The sequence below is a fragment of the Dermacentor silvarum genome, chromosome 1 (genome assembly GCF_013339745.2).
Source record: "Dermacentor silvarum isolate Dsil-2018 chromosome 1, BIME_Dsil_1.4, whole genome shotgun sequence".
Taxonomy (NCBI): domain Eukaryota; kingdom Metazoa; phylum Arthropoda; class Arachnida; order Ixodida; family Ixodidae; genus Dermacentor; species Dermacentor silvarum.
The window spans coordinates 163,452,221-163,474,256 of NC_051154.1; the positions used below are offsets into that span (position 1 = coordinate 163,452,221).

The 22,036-nt window shown below is 43.1% G+C and overlaps 1 protein-coding gene across 1 annotated transcript; it reads right to left on the reverse strand.

Moving 5' to 3' along the window:
- Positions 1-11,724: 11,724 nt before the first annotated feature.
- Positions 11,725-21,776, reverse strand: LOC119436339 (charged multivesicular body protein 1a). Its single transcript, XM_037703160.2, has 2 exons — positions 21,284-21,776; positions 11,725-16,118 (listed from the first exon to the last, which is right to left on the reverse strand). Exons 1-2 carry the CDS (start codon positions 21,533-21,535, stop codon positions 15,771-15,773), a joined length of 600 nt encoding a protein of 199 aa, XP_037559088.1. The 5' UTR covers positions 21,536-21,776; the 3' UTR covers positions 11,725-15,770.
- Between the last annotated feature and the right edge of the window lie 260 nt (positions 21,777-22,036).

The window sequence follows — 22,036 nt, forward strand, 5'->3', positions numbered from 1 at the left end:
AAACGTCTGCACTTTTTTCATTCACAATAAGACTTGTAGATTAAGAACTTGCTTCACTTTGTCTGCATAGAAAAAAAGAACAAACTTTGTGCAATCAAATGAAAACTCTAAATGCTGTCCCTTATGTTCTTGCAATTTTCAAACGTGGTGACAGAATGCCATGGGTGTTTAAATATAGTACTGAATTTATAATCCCGAAAAACTAGGCACACATTTCGGCCTTCTATACAGCGCTCGTTTGTGCCTACCTGTCTCCACCTTTGTTGTAGTATTGTTTGCGCAACAACATCAGCTCTACATGCACCAACAAGGTCGAACTCCCTTGTAAGATGTGGTTTAATATGCTTGCTTGAAAGGTGAATTAGTGCACTTCTGCTAATTAGCAGCTTTTCCATCACCATTTGTTGAAAAAAGCGTTAAGCCTTAATTAACTAAACAACGTGGTAAAAAGAGCGCTAGCCACCTGAACCTCATACCGCCCCCCCCCCCCCCCTGCCTTTCGCTCAAAAAAAGAAACACTTCGTATCTCCCCCCCCCCCTGCATTCTGTGGTAACACTCCCTCAAAGTCGAAATGCTGGATAAACCCCTGTGCGTAGGATAGATAACCGGTGGACCATTAGAGTTACAAAATGGATACCAAGAGAAGGGAAGCGCAGTTGAGAATGGCAGAAAACTAGATGGGATGATGAACTTAGGAAATTTACAGGCGCAAGTTGGAATTAGCTAGCGCAAGACAGGGGTAATTGGAGATTGCAGGGAGAGGCTTTCGTCCTGCAGTGGACATAAATAGGTATAGGCTGATGATGATGATGATGATGACATGGATCGCGCAGGCACTCCACGTGGCTCAAGACTTAGTGAAAAAAATTGAATTTCTCAAATCAAAATCCGCCAGAAAAATGATAAAGTACGACTTAACCACAACCTACAGACATGATAGCGTAGGATTGTAATTTGAATGTACGAGAAAACATAATTCTGTTACAAGGAAACTCAAACACAAACCCATTTTCCAGCATTTCTACCATACCAACAGCGGCACGTCTAGGTAGATTACTTGCAAAAACACCATCCAGATGGCGCTCGCCTCCTCGGCAGCGTAGGGAGCTTAAAATGCCAGCGGCGCGCAGAGGCGGCAGTGGAGAAAAAAGGAAGCTGCAGTTGCTGGGAAGCCTGACAAGCATTCAGGAATCTGAATACTATATCGCATTCCACTCTTAAAGGCGAAGCTTAAGCGTCCTCCAAATTTATTTCCCCGAGCCAAAGGGCTGGTTCAGGACCCCTTTAAGTGAGCATCTATAGAAATAACTTAAGTCCAGCTGCGATATCCTTACAATGTTACAGCAACGTGATCTGGATTGGATTTAGATTATCCATGGTATGCATGTTGATTAGACAAATCTAGATATATATGATGTGTGCAATGTTCAGAACATCATGTTGCATGAACATCTATGGAACATAAATGGTTATCATGGGCAAATAGCCGACAATCTATCCAATGCAATCTGTCTTCATTCTCATCACAGAAAACGGACTGTGCTCTGCAAGGGCCCGAACCCGCAGAACCGGCGCGGACCAGATCCATCACTGCACAATGGGCCTGATCCCAAGAACCACAGTGGCATCAAGTGGCGGGCTGACTGCCCCGGCTGGAAGGGCCCCAAGGCAGACGCCATGCTTTTGCTGGCAAAGCCCAAGAGGCGCCGCAGGAGGGGTGCCAAACACGTGGCCACGCCTTCCGTTGCGGGAGAGCGCGCCGACGAGGACGAGTCCGACAGCGGCCGTGCCAACCGCACGCCGCCTGTCAGAGTGCACCGCAAGGAGTCGGAGGTGTGACTCGCGCCTCGGCTGAATGATCATTGCTGCCATCTCTGCTGCTGCTGCTTGCATGCTGCTTCACCTTCACTGATGCCACACCTAGGAGCTTGCTAGGAGTTACACCTGGCATCGTAGGAAATACAGAGAATTGATGGTCCCGTCAATAAGGGGAGAACAGCGCCCGAATCTGGCACCCGAACAACGGTACTATTTGCACGTGAGAATCATTTATAAGAACGGTCGCTGGCCAATCATGACTGCGAACGAGGTGGCATACCGAAGGTGCCAGCCAATGGCAAACATTTCTTGCTAACGGAAACAGCTGAGAACCAGACTGACCCCAGGTCCGCAAAAAAAAGAAATATATATTGGAAGAATGTACAGAAAAGCAGTTTGTAAAAATGGTTGCGAAAAGCTTTGTAATTATGGTACCTGAAGAGAGACTCTCAAGTCATACATCCAAAGTGTACAGTGTGTCGGTGGTGTTTGACACTTACGGCAAGGTTTTCCCTGAATCTCTCTTTCACTCATAAATACTGTGTCATTAGCACAAATGGCCAGCACCCATTAGTTAATTCCTACGAGCTATTAGATAATAGCGCTTATTCCTAGGTACTCAATTTGTCTGACTGACAGATCAGTCTTGAGCTTGACTCAGCCACACTCGAGACTTCAACTACTTCTGATCACTGCCATATGGTAGTGCATCTTGAAGGTCACAGAGGAGAATGTTAAGTTGACACTGCCTTAAAATAAGGAGAGAAGATTCATGCGCGAGCCTGGCTTGCACTCTTAATGTTGAGGCAGAGACTGCAGTAAACATCACAAAACGTTTTGCTGCACAACCAGAAATTATAATTCTGCTGCCCTGCACTAAAAAATCTTTAGTGTTCGGTTTCACAAATTATCGTAAAAAGGAGTAAAAGAACTATACAGAAGACACAGTACAAGCACTGTCAGACACGTACATGTTATCTCTATGGGGGCATTCACTAAAATGTGAGAAAAGTTTTTATCTTCTGTTTTTTTTTTTAGAATCAAGACATGCCATATGCATAGAATTCCCCACCGTCTACTGAACATCTATCAGGAAATTCTGGATGTGATATTGAGGTGCTTATCGGTGTGCTCATGTGTGTGTAATTCTCACGGATATATGTGTCTGCTACAGTGACTGTCACTGTTTCTTGAATTTTCAGAAGCCATGGCAAAGTCAGCAATTTAAAATGAGTTTAATCGCAGGCTTCACATGAAAACATACTGCTTTTCGAGTTAGCGTGTTTGTGCATTTGTAAAAATGTGAACTGGAATAGCAATGCATTGTGCTGCACATTTTGAGTACAAATAGCTGCCAGTAGTAAGGATTTTTGGCAAATGGGTGTGCTTTATGTACTGGCTAGCTTCAATTTTGCATTACAACACACCCCTAAAGCTGATAATCAAAAAGTTAATTGGCAAATTTAGTTAATCCATTCGTTCGTTAATATCGCAAAGACTCTGACCTTTGCCACCACGAATTTTGCATTGCCAAAAAGCATCCCCTCTTAACCTCTGCAGCACTGTCCTTCAAATGCAAGTGCCACTAGAACAAACTCTTACAACTCATCGTCACATTCTGAATCATCTGAAATAACTTTCTTCTGGATTTGCTCTGCAATTTGCTCTAAAGTGTTTTGCAATAAATCAAAGTGAGCTTATTTTGAGGTTATGACAGGCTCTTTTAGAATGCAATTCTAAAAAGACGTTAAGTCATGAAGATTACCTACACGTAATGTTAAAATTTGTTGGACTGTCAGAGTAGCCATCCATAAGATCATACAGACGTGGTCAGTCTTCATGTAGCCTTATAGGTTTCATGATAGCCAAAGGAGTGTAAACATTGGTGTGGTAAACGTAAGCTAGAGACGTTTAGAAGATTGGTGGCACATATGTAAAGAAGGAACAGAATTTATGTTGGATAAAAATATCACCACCCCTTCCACTCCATGAACTCCATGAACTGCGAAGCTGTGTTAGGATGCAATTGCGCAAACACAAGTAAACACAGATCTACACCAGGAAGTTGTATTATATTGAAACGTTGCGAGGTGAGAAAAGGCAGCGACTTCTGACACTACTCGACGAGTGTCCAGTTCTCTGGTCGAAACCAGCCGAGCCGCCACCAGAGGCATCGGCTGCAGTCACGGACACCGCACGCATTTAACACGAACGCGGGGAAACGCGAACGGCATCAGCAGGAGCTCTGCACATTATCCTAAAGGGCGCACCGCACAGGAACACCTTCTCTTATTGCCTCTCCTCCTCACACCCAGCGCGGCCTCTCATTGGTCACCTCCTCCCCCCAGCACACCTCTCCTCCTCTGCTGGTCACGTGACATGCCTGACGGCGGACAGACGGCGAAGAGTCGACGAAGAACAGCTCGGCTGTTAAAATTAGTGCTTGGCCACACAATAATAGTGCATATACATATACACAACAAAGAATTGAAATTTGAGCATCTAATGACATTACAGCAACATTATTAAAGCTGGGAGCAGAACATGTGATTGTGGGGGCACATGTGCCCCTTGTTACAAAGGGGGAGTCACTCATCATCACCACCATCAGAGAAGCGAAAACAGGAAAAGGGGCGGCAGCAGATTTTCAGCCCATTTTCTAGGCTAGACATGAGGTTCACCTCTTCCATAAGTTAAACAGCCACGCTAAGGTAAACACTCCACCAAACTGACGCAACTGCCAGGTCCGGTGCGGAGGCAAGGCTTCTAAGATCAAGTGCTGTGCCAGTAGGAGGCCATGACAGAGTATGTTGGTTCATTCGTAGTATGCAAGAGCAGCACTGCAGAGCAGCATTTGATTGGCTTTGTGGGCTTTCTTTTAACTGAAGAAAAAAGCATTATGCAAAAGATAGCATGCTGTAAACAAACCAAACTGAGGTTTTGAAATGTCCAGTAAGGCATTATTCACATAGTGTTCATAAATTTAATTAAAAGTTTAATTAGTCATCAAAACTGGCAGCTTCCAAAAACTACTGGCAGCTTTTTTAGATGTCTGCTAACATACAAAGTTGGTTTCACCCTTACAAAAGGCTTTTTTTTTTTTCTTCTTAACTTTATGCCTGCTTAGCTGGGCCACTCAACATAATTGCAGCCATAAGTGTATAGCTAAGAAGTGAAGGCACCTAAGAGAGAAAGATACACACACAAGCAATTACCTGCAGCTGTGAGCAATTTCTGCTAAGCTTGAATTATTATAAGGCAGTTCCATAGACCACTGTCTTGAGGTGATTGAAGCATTAGTGAGACAGATTATTTTTTAGTTTTGTACTACACAGGTGTTTATCATAAACAACACGATCTAGTGCAAGTGCTAGGAATTCTGTATGTATGCTATACAGTTATCACTTTCACAGGGCACCCCGGCAGACTGACCCATTCAAAAGAAAGAGCCTTGCCATCTGAAGCAAGTCGTATAAGAGTCAAAGTGTGGACACAATGCAGTGTGTGCTTTTTAGTAGTCTACCCCATTGTTTCCTGTTTTGTGAAGTGGCTACAGCTGTGCTGGACTAGAGGCAGCTGACATGCACAGTCATATTTACTTTGTCCTTTGCTGTGGTCCTTGAGTTGGCGCCATCTGTGGTTCTATGGTCAGAACCACAGATGGCGTACTGTATCATCACTGTGAGTTGTGGCAAAGGCTATGATGCAAGTGCATCCAAACTGCAAGGAAGAGCAAAAGCAACGCAAGCAAAGAGAAATAAATTGCAAACCAGCTCTCAGTGTGCTTTGCCAAGGCAGCATGTCATATATAGCGTATACATACAAAGCACATGGCAGGCTGCATAAATCAGCCCTCTTGTTTCACATAACCTAAATTGTTGTATAAATTGAATGCAAGTTTAAAGCAGTGTTATGCAGGCAAGATGTGCCTAACTTTATCTTATCTTTCTATTCATGTTTATTCAAACTTACTATGAAGTAAATAGGTTTCTATTTCAGCATTTTCCACTTACATGCAACATCCTGGGAGAACAGAAATTGTATTTATCTGGCCAAGTTTCACTTTTTTACCACACTACATTGTGAGGTCTTGCTTCTACTAATGTTAAAGATTGACTTGTTCTAGATTTGGCGGTTAAGCATTACAATGTCTAGCTTGTTAAAGGATACATACACTAACACCATCAAGTATGGGAAAATGTATAGTGTTTAACTCATTGTCCTTGGTTTTTTATAGACATTGCTACTTATATCGTGAAAATTGCAAACATGTGAACATTACATGCAGACCAACATTTACCATTAATTCTGCAAGACTATTTTCACTCCTATTTCCAACCTACTACTGATGGATTTCATCATTCTTGTTCCTACAGTAATATGTATAATGAAAAATATGATGCGCAAACCATGAAACACCAGCTTGCCCGGCAGTCTTTTTGCAAGTCAGCATATCTTCTTTGATCACTGAGCAAACTTGACAGCAGTTTATCTTTATCAACAGGATGCACTACTATGCTTGTATTGATACTGCTACAGTTGTAAACAGCCCATGCTCTTCATTACAAAGCATATAGGCAGGTCATATTAGCATAAGTTTAAAACAATAAGTACATAAATAGAATTTGGCCAGGCTCTGCGTCCAAGTTTACAAAAAGGCAGCTCTTGTGACCAAGTTACTGCTACACAGTTTCGCTTAGTGCAACATACTATATTTTGTTTCCGAACCACCACATTAAGGCAGCATTTCATCAGCCCTTTCTTAGCTCCTTGATTCACCGCATAAGTATTCCAGCAGATATGTGATTATAGCATTAAGACTACTGCTTTGACAGTTGCTTTATTGTAAGGTCATCGTTTGAAGGACAGCAAATTGACAAATGCAACATGTAACATTTATTTGAGGTCTATGATTTCTCTTTTGCTATCATTCTAAAGGGTTTCATCCATTAGTATTATAGATATTCAAGAGCTTAATTTGCTTCAGATTTACACACTTCCTGCCACTAAAATGGAAAAATTCATGATGCAGTGTTGCAACTATTCACATCCACATGCAAAACCTGTTTTATTGCGATAGCAATTACATGGACAGTCCCGGCGCATTTCTGCCGCCGCCGTCATGTTCCGTATAAAGTCCAAGGGCAACAACATAGCCGCTGCGCGCCGTCTGTTTTATGTGCGAGTGAAAGCGTGCGAGCGTGAGCTGACAACGGCGGCTCAATTTTGTGCATGCAAGGGAGGAAAGCGGGGAGGAAGCGAGCAGTCTTCCGTCGCGCGCAAGGCACCGGGGGGAGGGTTCTACTCCGGCAGATGCTTATGGCACAACCACGCGGACCCAATCTTGACAGCGATCTGCGATGGGGACTGCGCTGAGTGCTGATAGCTTCGTGTGCGCTGTTTTTGTCATTTAGTTTGAGCTGAAGCGAGAGGCAGCACGAAGGTCAATTTGCTCGTTGCTGCTGCCACACTTCCTCACTCCAGCATTATGACAGCACGTTTCCGCGGTCATCGAGTGAGATGTGTTCATGTTTTCTTGTGTGCATGTGACACCATGATTGTTAATTTAGTTAGTAAGCGAATGTTTACAAGTTCATATGGCCGATAAAGACTACTATGCTTACTTCGTATAGCTGTCTACTAATTTGCTATCGCAACCGATGATTCGCTTTCAGGCAAAACTACTTTTTTTTTTTCTCTCTCTGCTAATGGTGATTTACTTAACATGTTAACTGGCTTCTCGGTTTCTCCGCTGCTGCATTCTTTATACTGAAGTTATCAGCCCTGGTTAAAAATGTATGCTTACTGGCATAGCTGCACATAAATGTTTTGCATATAGAATTATTGAAAAATGGCCAATTTCCTTCAAGAATTGATATACTTCTTTTTGGTCACAATTCATTGCCAACATGACAAGTTTGAGGTCGCCTCACAAATGCAAAGTAGGAGTCAAATGTTTTTTCAGTGGTAAAACATGAGTTAAGATGCATTAGTTTTCAAGTACAAGTTGCCTAAACAGTGAAGGTTGGACTGTGTGCTGCTATTTGGCAGTACCAAAAAGACCTTGGAATTGGGGAACACACTGGAATGGTGAAGCCTTCCATGGAATATATTTCTTAAAAAATGTTTAAAGGACCTAATATGAACAGAAAGGAAAGGGCAATATTTATGTCCTCCTTCTTTAACTCATTCATTCTCCCTCAGTGAGGTTGAAGCTAGTGGTTATGTCCCACCAAATGTGCTATGCCACCTGGCTTCATCTTTATTATGATTTTTTTCTTTCCTTGACGCATTGGTAGCACTGTCTACTTCCAGTAAGTGGCACCAGCCGTAACCATAAGAACAATTTCCACTGGATTCGAGAATCTCTGCTACTTTAAGGTATGGCAGCCACCAAAACTGAAAATCAAAGGCCACACCAGGGACCCTTCATTGGAAGCTGGCAAGCACCCTTCAAGATAAGTCTCCGGCAAAGCTGACCGAGAAGGCAATTGGACAGCTGGAACACGTCAACCACCACTTCCTTGCCAGCCTAAGATTCCTCACACACCTAGAAGGACATGTGTGCTTATACATGTAAATAATTCAAGGTCGAAACTGACAAGGTGCGATCATGGTGATACCGATACATGTGGCGGAAACTGAAGGTTTCGGCGAGCTTGAACTGATGACAGCTATGTCCTTCAGGAAGTATGCCGCTCTTAACAGAAGTTGTGGTGTAGCTTCAGCCTGTTTCGTTTGCTTTGCTGAATAACATAAGCAGTAATGGCACGAAGAAGTGCATTTCCCCGAGAAATAATAAGCAGTCATGCAAATTTCTTGCTTGTAGGAGGAGGAAAAAAAAACTCGCCTCCTCCCGCGCCAATGGCAGCGATGCGTGACGCGTCCGCAGTGAACGCCAAGAGCTCACCCCGAGAGATGCACCGACTGCGTCGCTGGCTGCTGCCGCTACCTCGGAACGACTTCAAGGTCATTCTGCGCCCCAAATCAAATGCAGTTCCAATCCAGCTCAAATCCTGCTCAAATCCAACGCATAATGCAGCTCCAATTCTGCTAAAATCCTGCACTTGTGTAGTTCAAATGCAGCGCTAATGCAGCTCCACTAACATGAATCCTGGGGATGTGCGAAGCAGTGATGCCACAGAACACCTGGTGATGCGCCGGTGCTTCCCACGGGAACACCACAGTCGCACCACAGTTGGCGCACCACCCCTTCGAGGCTTCGCGTCGTCTTCATGAGACTGGCACGGTGGTGGCGCCCTCTCTTGCGCTGTGCTGGTACCAGTATGGCGTTCCGGAACCAATTTTAACGAGTTTCTGCTAATTAATGCACTTAATGCTTGATTATTCCCGTCTTTTAAATTATTCTCAATCATGTTAGTTTATTTTGAACCGATTTTGATCAATTCTGCACTGTTTTGACCCTGTTTTGAGCCCATGTTTTTGAGCATGATCACGACAGATCACACGCGACGCCAACAGCCCGGGCCCCTAAAGTGCTTTGCACTTAATAAACCTTATTGAAGACGAGGGGAGGGGGAGGTGGGAGCCAAGATCAGGCGGTGGGGGCTAGGGTGACGTCCAGCTGGCCGCGACGTTCGCCACCCAGTCCGCCAGCCCGGCTTAGGTTTGAGGGTTAGTGGCTTGTATATCTCAACAATCAGCCAATGACTGCAATCTGTAAGCTGTTGCTGCGTGATGAAACGTGAAATCCTGTGGCAGCTCCACCAAAATGGGTGACGAATAGCTCCTGTTCAAAAACAAGGGGAGCTAACTTTGTGTTCCACTTGTGGGCTCCAGATGTGCCACATATGACTATTAAAGTTGGCCAAGATATTCACAGCACTATGATCTGCCTGCAGAACAGATTATATTCACCAAGCTGAAAGGGTGCTGCAGGGCCTGCCTTACTTTTGAAAGTTACAGAATTAAACCTTGTATCTGTAACCAATGCCTTTCTTTATATTTACAAAACTCAACTTCCTGAGGAGGCTCACAAAATTTTTCGGTTTTACTGACAGCACACAGTCGAACACCTTTCCTAACTTAATCAAGTTTATCAACAAGAAAAATGAATACACACCAACTAGCCCAATTCATCGCCCTTATAAAGAAAAATATCATTTGCACTGCATAGCACTGCTGCTGTGATGGGCCACAGCATCATGTTTACTGACATTTCTGTTAACTCCATTCATAACCAATGGGATGCTGTCTACGAGCCTGCTAACCTTGTGGTGAATGTGTGTGACCACATGTTCTTGAGGCCATGCACTTTGTTTTATCAATACTAGCACGTAACATTGAAACCTCCATGCAAACTCTGCAAACTCAGACTGCTGAACTTTGCTACTCAAAATGCATGGTTGCATGGCATATCTTATGGTGCAAATATGAAAATTGGACTTGAAATTGTTACATGGTAATCAAATGTGCTTAGTGCAAAAAATAAACATAAATGACTGTGGTTTCGCTGCAACAGACAAAAGGATACAACTAACAATAAAGCCACACATGCACACCTAACAGTTAAATATGAAAAAAAAAAAAAAAGCTTGCCTTAAACTAAATAACATGCAATTCCAGATAAAGAAAATCTAAGAAGGAATGACCATTCATCACATGAGTTGAAGCATCCTGGCTGAAATATTACAGAGAAAGCAGCTGTTTCAAATAAATACAAATCTGTGTCACCAGCCAAGGCATGCATATAAACTCACTATTTTCTCAATTTGGCAAGAAGCAAAAATAAAATAAAGGACAACCAGATAAAAGATTACACAAATTACTGAAACTGTATGTGTGAACAAGGTTTGTGGTACGCATTTATTCCATTACACATGGCTAAGCAACACAGTATAGAGTAAGTCTAAGTGCAATTTTTTTAGGGGGGCAGGGGGTCACCCATGATGTTACCTAGGCGCAGTAGTAGTGCCACCCTACTTTCTTTTCTGAACTATGTTCCATGCTTACTTGAGCTGCCAGCTTTAGTGATGCTTGGCTTGGGTGGTAAGCTTTTCCATGCCATTACGCATTAGTGCGCTCAACATTTAAATTCTCATATTACTATTATTATTCTGTGTGTGGCACTGCTGGAAACAAGATTTAATTTTGAGCAGATATCATGGCTCTCGCTATGCTTTATTGCCAAATACAAAGCAATCACCAGTAAGGATATTTTGAACAACACTGTTGGTGCACCTGCTGTCAAGTGCACGAAAGTGCTGTTTGCAGATCATATTAGCCCACATACAACAACAAAAACACTGCATGCGATGTTACTGGGAGGGCACACCAGTCCGCACTCCTAGCCACTCAACGGAAACTATCCTGGGCTATTGTTCCCAAACCAGGCCTATCTTCTCTTGCCTTCAGCTGTCTAGCCTCCACATTACATTGTGGAGATGCAAGGATGCATGGGGGCCCTACATCATGGAGGTGCTCCTATTTTTTTCGGTCTTGCTACACTGCAAATCCACACTCCCAACCCACCGTGGCTCCATATATACCAGCTCCCATGAAGTTTCTTGCGACCAAGAGAAGTGCTTCCACAGTAAATATCAACCTCAGTGTTTTGGTATACTACGTGGGCGAAAATTTCAAACGTCCAAATATTATTAAGGCTCCTTTAATGCTAATATGTGCGTCCTCAGTCAGTAAAAAGATATCCAGCAGCTACCAAGTTCCCATACAAGGTCTGTTCCAACATTTGGTGACCAACATACACCAGCTTCTGCTAGAATTAGTTATGCCAAAAACTGTCGAGCACAGTAAAGTCAACTGTCAAAAGTAAGTGCCATTTGTTTTAACCTTTCGCAGCAATCCCAGATCAAGAGGTTAACAGTGCATTTGCAATTGTAAAAGTAATCTTATTAAAACAGACTATCACGAAGCGCATGACAGATATAAAATCTTTTAATTACAGTATGTACAGCATAAGCATCATATAAAGCTCTGATAAGACAAATGGGGCAGGTACACTGTACCTACCTACAACAAAGCGACATAAAACTCATCATAGGCTTAAAGCCAAGCACAAATTTTAATGCTCGCTGCATTCCATAGTAACTACAGTGTTCAGGGGTATCAGCAATGGAAACCCTACATTCACTTTGTACAAATGTTAGACAAGTTTGGCATGCACCTAAATAATTTGTTTGTTTGCTGATGCTTGTGTGTACATTTTATGCTGCCTGGAGATGTGATACATGTTGATTTGCTGTATAAAACTGTTGTCACACATTGAAACGAAGACTTTGCTCAATTAAACTCTTATGTGGACAGGGGTACTGTAACAGTCTGTATATGAAGATAATTTATTCAAGTTCACTTTCTCAACGCAATATCTGCTAGACCACGATAAAAAAAAGGGGGGGCAAAAACACTACCATGATGGCTCAGTGGCTATGGTAATTTGCTGCTTTACACAAAGCTGTGGATTCAATTCCCAGGTTTGTTTGAAGCATTCTAATGGAGGCAAAACATAAAAATGCCTGTGTACTGAGTTTTTGGTGCCCGATAAAGAATGCCCTCGCATGGTAGAAGCTAATGTGCAGCCCTCCAATTAGTGCTTCTAAGAATAACTTTTGGAGGCTAAAACCAATAAACTGCGGATCACACTAAGTGAAAGACAGATTGTAAAATGTGCTAAGGTGTATCTTGCATTGTTACATTAAATTCACCAAACATGCTTCCCATTTTTGTTCCAGTGCCATGCAATGCTTAAACAAGTAACATGCTTGAAATGTTTGGGAACCTTCTATGTCCTGTGTGCAGTGGTACAGACATGGTGTGACACTGTCTAAAGAAAAGTGTTGCTAATATGGCCAGTCAAAAGTTTATGGAAGCTACAACTGCTTTATGCCTTTTGTGTGAGGGTGTTCCACATAACATGAGCCAAGTTTTATGGAGAAAAAGAAGTGCACCAGAAAACATGGCGTATTACATAACATTCAAACTAATACAGCACTGTCCGGAGCCACCTTGCTATCAGCGTATTTTCTTGTTCTACTTATTTAATTTACTAAAAAGAATTTCCAAACTTTTATCTAACATTTTTGTGCTGCTTTCGTACAAGAAAATTATACATAATCATAGGAAGCATCAAATTCAAGTGTCTGCACCACACACAATTCTTTCCACATTAAAAGGAAATCTTGTGAAGTTTCAGAAAATACCACACAAACGCCCAATTGTTTGGTGGCTGTAACATTCACATCAACTGCTGTGTTAGTACAGGTTTGAAAACTACTTCGCACGTCCCCTAATACATCCTAATCATTTATCATTGACACATTAAATCTAGTGCTATACTCACGTAATGAAACGTGCCAATTTAGGGCCAACTAATGTCTATGCTTTCATTCCCACCATCTCCAGTTCGTGTGACATTGGTGTAATTTTGGCTCATACACTTAGATCAGAGCTCACATCGCCAGTAGTGACAAGATTCAAAGTGGCATGGCATCACACTTTTCAGTAATTGCACATATGGAGTGTTCAACTTCCTAGTTTTCCTGTCGCATGTCATTCTGCAAGTACCGTTCAACTTATTATTACCATCTTGAGACTACTCCTATCCTTTGTTAATGTTTGAACAGCTATAATGCTGTGGCAGTTTACGGAATTAAAGTTCAAGAAAAAGGAAACGTGTTCTATATAAAAAATAGTGCTAACACCTAAAACCACACAGAATGCCCATACAAAATGCATGTTGTAAGTACACCTCATAGTAGCACTACATTACAAAGAAACATATTTTTACCACAAAAAGAATTAGTCTCATGGGCCATAATACAATAGCCTCCGATTTCAGTGGCACCCATTCTGTAAAAGGCATGCTATCAAGCAAAAGTATGGAGCAAAGAAACAGTGCCCATCGGCAACAATAGGTGAAACCGCTACCCGATGTTACTGCCACAGCCCTTATCTGTGGACATCATCTCTGCAGCAGTTAACAGTACTAATATGATCACACTGTTACGTCTTCCACTACAAGTGTCAAACCTTTTTCTATTTTGCATTCACCGGGCTATTGTAGTACCATACTAGTCATATGTACACTTAGCAATGGGTATACAGTTTCCATCAACACACACTAAAAACAGTGCTTGTAGATAGAAAATGAAACGTTAATCTTGCATTGACTCCACACCAAGAAAACATGAAAATATTGTTACGGTGCATTGAGACAGGACCGTGCGCGCAAGAGAGAGATGAACTATTGAAACATGGCGGAGAGTAGATCCGTTGTCAGAGTGAAGTTGGACCTGCAGAGCGCGATTCCGCGTCGCGGCCTACACAATTTGGTGTGCATCATTATCGACAAAGCCGCGACGACGACGATCAGGCAGTTCGCAAAGTTGATACGAACAAAATACGGCGTTCCCAAGAAAAGCGAGCTCTACCTCAATGACACGTTGCTGCCGCTGCACGAGCCCATGCAGATCTTGAGGGACAAGGACACCGTGAGAATTGTCACAGCTGCACAACAGCCATGAAATTCCGATTCCCACCCTGACGATGATCCAGAATCGTCCCTAGGAATAGAAACACTCATCAAGGAGATAAAGTGGGAAGGCCCAGAAATAGGCGAACCCATTAAAGAGGAGGTGATGCAAGAACAGCCAGAAACAAATTAACCGATCAAGACAGGAAGTGAAGCGGGAGCGCTCAAAATTAGGTGAGTGCATTAAAACGGAGGTAAACCAGGAACCCCCAGAGAGCCACGACACACCTGTAGTTGAAGCTGATAATGTTTCAGGCATGGCCACTCCGATCCCTTTGAGTGAATGACCAAGCAGGATGTGACACAATGTTTTAAAGCTGCCCAAGTGAAAAGTACACACACATTCCACAATGGGCCAACCAGTATAACCCCGCAGAATCAGAGCCCGACGAGCATGCTAGGATGGCTAGTATTAATGCCAGATCCAGGATTGAGGAGCCCCGTTATTAAAAAGCGCAGGCTGGTACAAAGGTCACAGCTCTAGGAGACAGTCTACCACTTCTTCTTCGTCTCTCTCTTGCACGCACGGCCCTGTCCGAATCCACCGTAACAATATGACACAAATATGCACACACACACAAAGGAAAAACAAAGTATGTCACAAGTGTGTTTTCAAATACAGTGTATCATAATAAGGCTGCCCTTCTAAAAAAATTTGTGACAACATACACTCTCTTTAGCTTATTCTCCCCAGTACTAGATTGCCAAGTACACCTAAAGAGGCTTGATGTACCCCCCCCCCCCCCCTCAGTCTAACGTTCTCACTGGTCAACAAATACAGTGTCATGGCTGTCATTTGTGACTGCAGTTCACCTTGCTGTGCTGTCAGCTTGTGTAGTTTAGTGCAGTGAACTCTCTGCCTCGACCAAGGAAGTGATCCAGACATTGAAGAGCAGTACACAGATGCAATAAACATATGCTGAATTCAGTAAGCACTATCAATAAAGTGGACACTGCTATGTAGCAAGCTCATGCCACATCAAAGACAGCTAACAGCAGCAATCACTTGAGAGCCACAACTAGTAATTTTCTAAAAACCCAACATAACATCTCTCATGCAAAATAAACTTCTTGAGTCATTGCTTATGAAGGACTTTAAAAGTATTGACATAGCAATGAGAAAAACTGTAAAGCATGTGCTGAGAGTGCCTCTGCTAGCAAAGTAAACCTAGTACAAGTCAAATGGGCCAGAAGACAGGAGTGAAGATAAGCAGTACGACAAAAATAGTCAGGACACTTTGAAATCATAAATTGCTGTAATATGCTCTTCTGTTTTGTGCACTTATAAAATGTGGCATTGGTGGCCATACAGTAGAATAGCAGGCTTGCTACACAGCACAAAACACAGCACGTAGGACAGAATCACTGGACAACCTGAATCTCTCCACCTTGCCCCACTGAGAGCATTCTAGGTGGCCACAGCAACCACAACTGCAGTGGCCATCAGTCACGCAGAGCTGCGAGGCGCTTGGTGAGGGCATCCTCAGCGGCCTTTGAGCGGCCTGTGGAAGCAGCAATGGTATCAGCTGGTGTTACACCTGCCTGGTTGAGCTGGTCTATCATTTCGAGGCCACTCTCCTCAGCAACCTGCTGGATCAGCTGGTCTACCTGGGCTGCAGGTGCAGTTGTGGTTGTGGCTGTGCCCATGGCGTCTTCCAACACTGAGCTCCGCACATCCAGATCCTCAAACTGCTGCTCAAACTTCTCCATGACGGCTGATACCTTCTGCAAGTCCATTGAGTTGATGGCCTTGTCAAGCGCTTTTACCACACCACCCATGTTTTTGGTGACCTGCACAGTAGCAAGTTTGAAAAAATAAGCATTGTTTAATGTGATATTAGAGCAACATGTATGATGGACACTAGCCTACTAATGCAGTCCTTATGACAACAAATAATAGAACTTCGATAATTGCACATTAAGTGCAATATCACACATACAGCAGATATATACACGAGAGTAGTTTATTCATAGTGTGGAGACAGTTATAAATAACAGGTAATCAATACATCATCATGAAGAAAATGTGAATGCAAGGAACACTAGTACAGAAAAAGTAAGATAATAAACAAAGTTAAATTCTGGGAGTTAATGCACCAAAACCACGATATGATTATGAGGCATGATGTAGTGGGGGACTCCGGGTTAATTTTGACCACATGGGTTTCTTTAAGGTGCACCCAATGCATGGTACACGAGTGTTCTGGCATTTCGCCCCCATCGAAATGCGGCCCCTGCAGCTGGGATTCGATCCTGCAACCTCGGGCAGGGTGCTCGCAGGTCCTTGAAACCTTTGAAAACCCTTGAAATTTAAAAGTATATGTTTTCAAGGCCCTTGAAAGTCCTAAATTCTTTTTTTCCCTTGAACACCTTTGAGTTTCTTGTCATAAGAAGCCAACAAACAATGACACCAAAGGCAACATAGGGGAAATTACTTGTACTTACTAATTGAATTAAAGAAATGATGAATTAATGGAAAAGAAAATGGATGAAAAAACAACGGGGGACAATCCGGCGTTTTCGCATTACGCGTGCGATGCTCTTACCATTGAGCTACTGCAGCACCGTTTTCCCATCCACTTTATGGGGTATTTATGTTTTATAACTAGAACTAACCCTGGGAGTGTTAGCCAGCGCCACCACTCACAAACCTAGGTGAGGATGTCGAGCATCCATTCTGCCGCAGGCGTCACGAGTACGTGATCTTTGTGGGTGATGGCAAGTGGTCAATAAACCCACATATGCTACCTGAAGGCATCAGTGTTGCCGGATTCGAGCCCTCGTTATGTAATGAACGAGAAGAAACAGAACCAAGGTTTCTTGAGTGATGTAGTCTATGATCAATTTTGTGACCAGCTTTTTATGGTGGGTCAGCGTGGACCCAGCACACTCGCCATTGATATGTTAGAAACAATAGTACAATAAAAACCAGGGCGGGGGGGGGGGGGGGGGGGGAGCGCGACATTGCACCCAGCTGCGTGCCACACACCTTTGCCACACTCACCTCTAACTCGCGCGGCACGCCTTCATCGCAGTTACCCTCTTGTGCTCTCTCCTGTCTCCCTTCCACCCCTTCCTCGTCGGCACGGTTGGACTCGTGTTTCGGAAGAGCGGAAGGAGACGGGAGAAAGGCGCGTGAGGCTGGCAATGCAGCGAAATCCTGCCACACTGGTGCGTGGCATAAAAGGTGGTGCGGTGGCGGCTTTGCTCTTGCCTTTTCAAGCGACCGTCGCGCTTTGTCTTTGAAGTTAATCTGTGGCGGGTGCAAATTCATCCCACTGTAGACGACGCTACCGGCCACGGTGGCGGAGTGAACGCGAAAGCTTCGTTTTGTACCATCGATGTTAAGAAATCGATACAGCATGAAAGTGTATCTTTGGTTGCGGACTCTTAAATTAAAAAAAAAAAAGATGACTTTTTCCTCTTGAAATTCGTTTTTTTCCGGCTGTGCGAAGGGGCTGGCCCCTTCCATGCGAGAAAAATATGTCAGCGACTCTACTTATCTGCATAAAATGTTCAATTTCAGTATGACGAAGTGCCAATTTTACCAACTTCGTTATGTCTAAGTTTAGCTATAGTGTCTTGGAAACATTGTTATAGTAAAAAATTGCTATATGGGATTCCGCTCTGCGCCTTTGAAAAAGCTATTATAGGGCCTTGAAAGTACTTGAATATCATTAAATTTCTGTCTCTGAGAACTGTACAAACCCTGTCAGGCTTAGCAGCGCAACACCAGAACCACTATGCCACCACGGCGGATTTAAGATGCTTGGTAAGGGAATGTTGGGTAATAGGCAGACTAATAACATGTCCACTGATATGAAATGATAAGGCTGACGTAAATCTTGATGAAAACAGGTAAAGGTCACAAAGGCAACGGATGATATGACGATGGTCTAGGTGAGCCAATTGTGGTGCTTCACCTGTCAAACTTTCATGCAATGCATCAGCACAGAAATACAGTAGTTTACCATGAAGTAGCTGTGTGTGTTTTGTAGACCTAAAAAGATAACCATTCACAAAAGCTTGCCAACATGAAAGCAATGGAGCAATCACGTTTGTATTCAACCAATACACACAAACTGATTTGCCAAAAGAAATGATAAATAAAGCCGGTTTACTAACTATTGAAAACAGAGCGAAACTATCAGGACTAAAGTTTTTGTTCCAATGTCTGAATGGCGACATTAAAATTGATACATATAAGTTAATTTTAACTACCACCAGACCAACCCGACATAAGCACTCCTGAACACTAGACGAATTCTCAGCCAACTCAAACTGTCTTAAATATTCACATTTTCCACTTGTAATTAGGGAATGGAATAAATTAGACAAAGAAATCACTAACACTGAGTCATTAAACAGTTTTGTATCCATATTAGAAAAAGCACTATGAGCATCTCAGTTACATTAACTAGTGTTACTTTTTTTTCCTCTAAGAAATAATCTCTTAGTATGTTATCTCTGTTACCCGGCCAGTATTACTAATGCCTACACTGAGTACTAGTTTTATTTATGGCGATTTTATTTATTTTGATTCTGTGCCCCGCCCACTATGATCTCGCAAGAGATTGGCAGTATTGTAAAATAAATAAAATAAATAAATAGAAATTTTTTCAAGAGAACTACTGTTCCAACACCAAAGAACCTTTGAAAGCTACAATGGAAGGCTCAGAAAGGGTGCATAAATACTAGCACAAGCAAACTAAGCTCATGAACAACACTGCAGAAGAATGAACAATACTACTTCACTAATGAGCTTTCTCAGCAGCGAACAAGGCAACCATAGCACACGACAAGAGCTGGGTCGAAGTGAAAGGCCTGTGCACTTTCGTGTGTTTCAAGAGGTTTGTATCTTGTACCTTATGCAGTTTCTAGGTTATAGCAACGAGTTTCTAGCCCCTGCATCAAGATGCCACAGTAATATACAGTCATAACATGGCTGTGATCAGGATCAATATTAAGTTTACCTTAATTAAACTAACAATTTGGTCAAGGTTGGTATGAAGGCCTATAATGCTCTCTTTCAACAATGGTAGTTTATTTGCATGTCAACTATCAAATGCATGAACTTAGACAATGCTTACAGCCACATTTCTAAGGGCCCCATACTAGGCCTTGTTGACAACTTTGGTTACAGTAGCTGTGGTTACAGTAGCTTTGGTGCAGCAAGCTGTAGAGCGCCATCCCGGGACTGTGCTACCACAAACATTTTAAAGCAAAGCTTTATATGGTTAGGTGAAACAAAAAAGCGTCTGTCCGTCGCCTGTGTACAGAAAACTATCATCATCAGCATTGGCTCGAGCGTTGTCTTCTTCTGCAGCTGGCTTATTGGCGCCCCTCGGGTTGTGCTCGTGCTAGTGCCACAGCTCCCGCATTCGTTGTCGTCTTCTTCCACAGCTGGCTCCCTTGCTGCTCATCATTCCAGCGTAGAATTTCCCTTCTCTTCTGTCGTCATAATGGGGAGGCCATGTTTACGGGGGTATGAGCCATTGCTTAAGCGGGTATGAACCATTCATTGTCTTACGTAACAGACAGATTTAATTTTGAAGCAATTTAATTTTAAAGAATCACAAGCGGCAATGGCAGGCGGATGCTGCTACCCACGCCGCCGAGCAAACTCGGGACATCGAATGCAAGCGACAACGGCGGACTGCAGGCATACCGTCAGTGACGTCGCAGCCGAACCGTGTGTGTAACCTCAATAACAAACACAAAGATGTAACCAATAATTGAGAAATACTTTAATGAACCGTCGGGATTAACCCAGTCATGAACACCGGGGCCGCAAGTTTCAGCTTCGCTGGTTAACCATCTGTACGGAGTGCTTGGGCAGTGATTTTTTTCAAAATTATTTAGTAATAGAAGAGATAGAAGCAAATGAAATGCCCTAAGGTGACAGTGTGAAAAAGCGAGCTACTCTTCCCATACCAGAGGATATCTCTATTCACTCAAACAGTGTCCTGAAGCGACATTTCTCTGCACTTCTGGACACTGGTCATGTAAACTAATGTTCTGGAACAAATGCATCTGGCAACAGTTTCGGCTTCATGTGATGATGCCTGACAGTTGCTACGGACATCCATTTCAATTAACAAATTCTTGTTGCTTAATTAACAGCTACATCATGTTCTCATCTCTCAGTGGCACTGGAACACTATGAGGCATTAAGATGGCATGCACTCAGAATTTTCGAAGTCATCATTCAGATTAACAAGACCACTGTGACGGCATTCATGGCAACGGAATGGCAGATAGAAGCTTTCAGGAGAAGGTCATACGACCCTAGCTGTCAATGTACCTGGCGTGCACTCAGAATGAAGTCATTCAGATTAACAAGACCACTGTGACGGCATTCATGTCAACGGAATGGCAGCTAGAAGCTTTCAGGAGAAGGTCATACGACCCTAGCTGTCAATGTACCTGACATCCACACGCATTTTGACAATTACAAAACGGTACTTATTCCCAAATTGTGTTCGTAACATTTGATACCCACGTGCTGAAAGTGGCATCCTCATGAATGATCATTCCGAAAAAGCTACTGGCAACTTTTTTTCCGTTGTCCTCTGTCTGCAATGTACATGGTGGAAAATAAAGATTTTACTTGATTTGATGAATACACTCCCTAGCTCGCACATGAAGACCAAAAAGTGTGGACACCACAGAGGGGACGGATACGTAATATGTTTGTCCTTGAGATATTGTTCTCCATTGAAGGTGGCAAATGATTTATGACCATGTAGAAATTCAGAAGTTAACTCCATGATGATCAGGGTTACGAATAACCAAATGATTACCGCGAACAGTTTGTTGGCGCTTAGCATGTGGTAAAAACGACAATTATACCAAATACGAAAGACATACATACGCTCTCCTCTTGCATCAGGCCATACCACGCAGTTTCGATAACCTCTATGCTTTAAAGTTCAATAGTATACCTCACTTCTTACCTGCTTCATAGCTATGGCACTCTTGATCTTGGAGCTCACAGCGTCCACTTTAGAAGCCATGCGCAGGTAATTGATGCTTTCGTTCTTCTTGCGGATGGCGTTCTCAGCATAGATTCGTGCACCTTCGACGTTGCCCTGTTGCAAGGCCTTCTTGATTTTTGCTTTCTGCAATCGCTCATCTTTCTCAGCCTTTTTGGAGAGTCGTTCGAGCTGTTTGCAGCTGAATCGCAACTGAAATAGCATGTCATCCATATCGTACCGTTACAGTGGGCGTGCCGTGAATGCGTCAGCTGTCACGCGTCTATCAGGTCTCGGCACGACGTGTCTACCTACAGTCCTCTAGGTCCTACAGACCTGCCAACGACTTTCTTCTGATCGCACTGTATATACCTACCGAACGGCACTGCCCTGACCCCCCTGACTCGCTCTCCACGGATTTCGATTGTTTCTACTCGCCAGACGTAGCCAGGCGCAAAGACGAAACATTGGACGAAAGGCGAGTTATTTCGCCGAGTGTGGCCGAATGGCAGGCAAAATCTGGTTATATAATCTGGTTACAGCCAATTGCTTTCTGATTTTAAATGTATAAAGTGAACAACACACTTATAGAAAATTGAGTTTCGTCAATGGTTTTGATCATAAAGTATTATGCTAGCTCTATAGTTTCGCTTGTCTATATTAACAGCATCAGCGACATCGACAAATAGCGCTACTCTAGATTATGGAATCTGTCTCTCTGCCAACTCGGCTTTC

Bases quoted from the DNA above. Each gene is read 5' to 3' on its own strand.
- LOC119436339 (XM_037703160.2), bottom strand. From the start codon at position 21,535: ATGGATGACATGCTATTTCAGTTGCGATTCAGCTGCAAACAGCTCGAA. The intron at 16,119-21,283 runs GTAAGAAGTGAG...GCTACTGTGCAG, and splicing joins GTGCCATAGCTATGAAGCAG to GTCACCAAAAACATGGGTGG.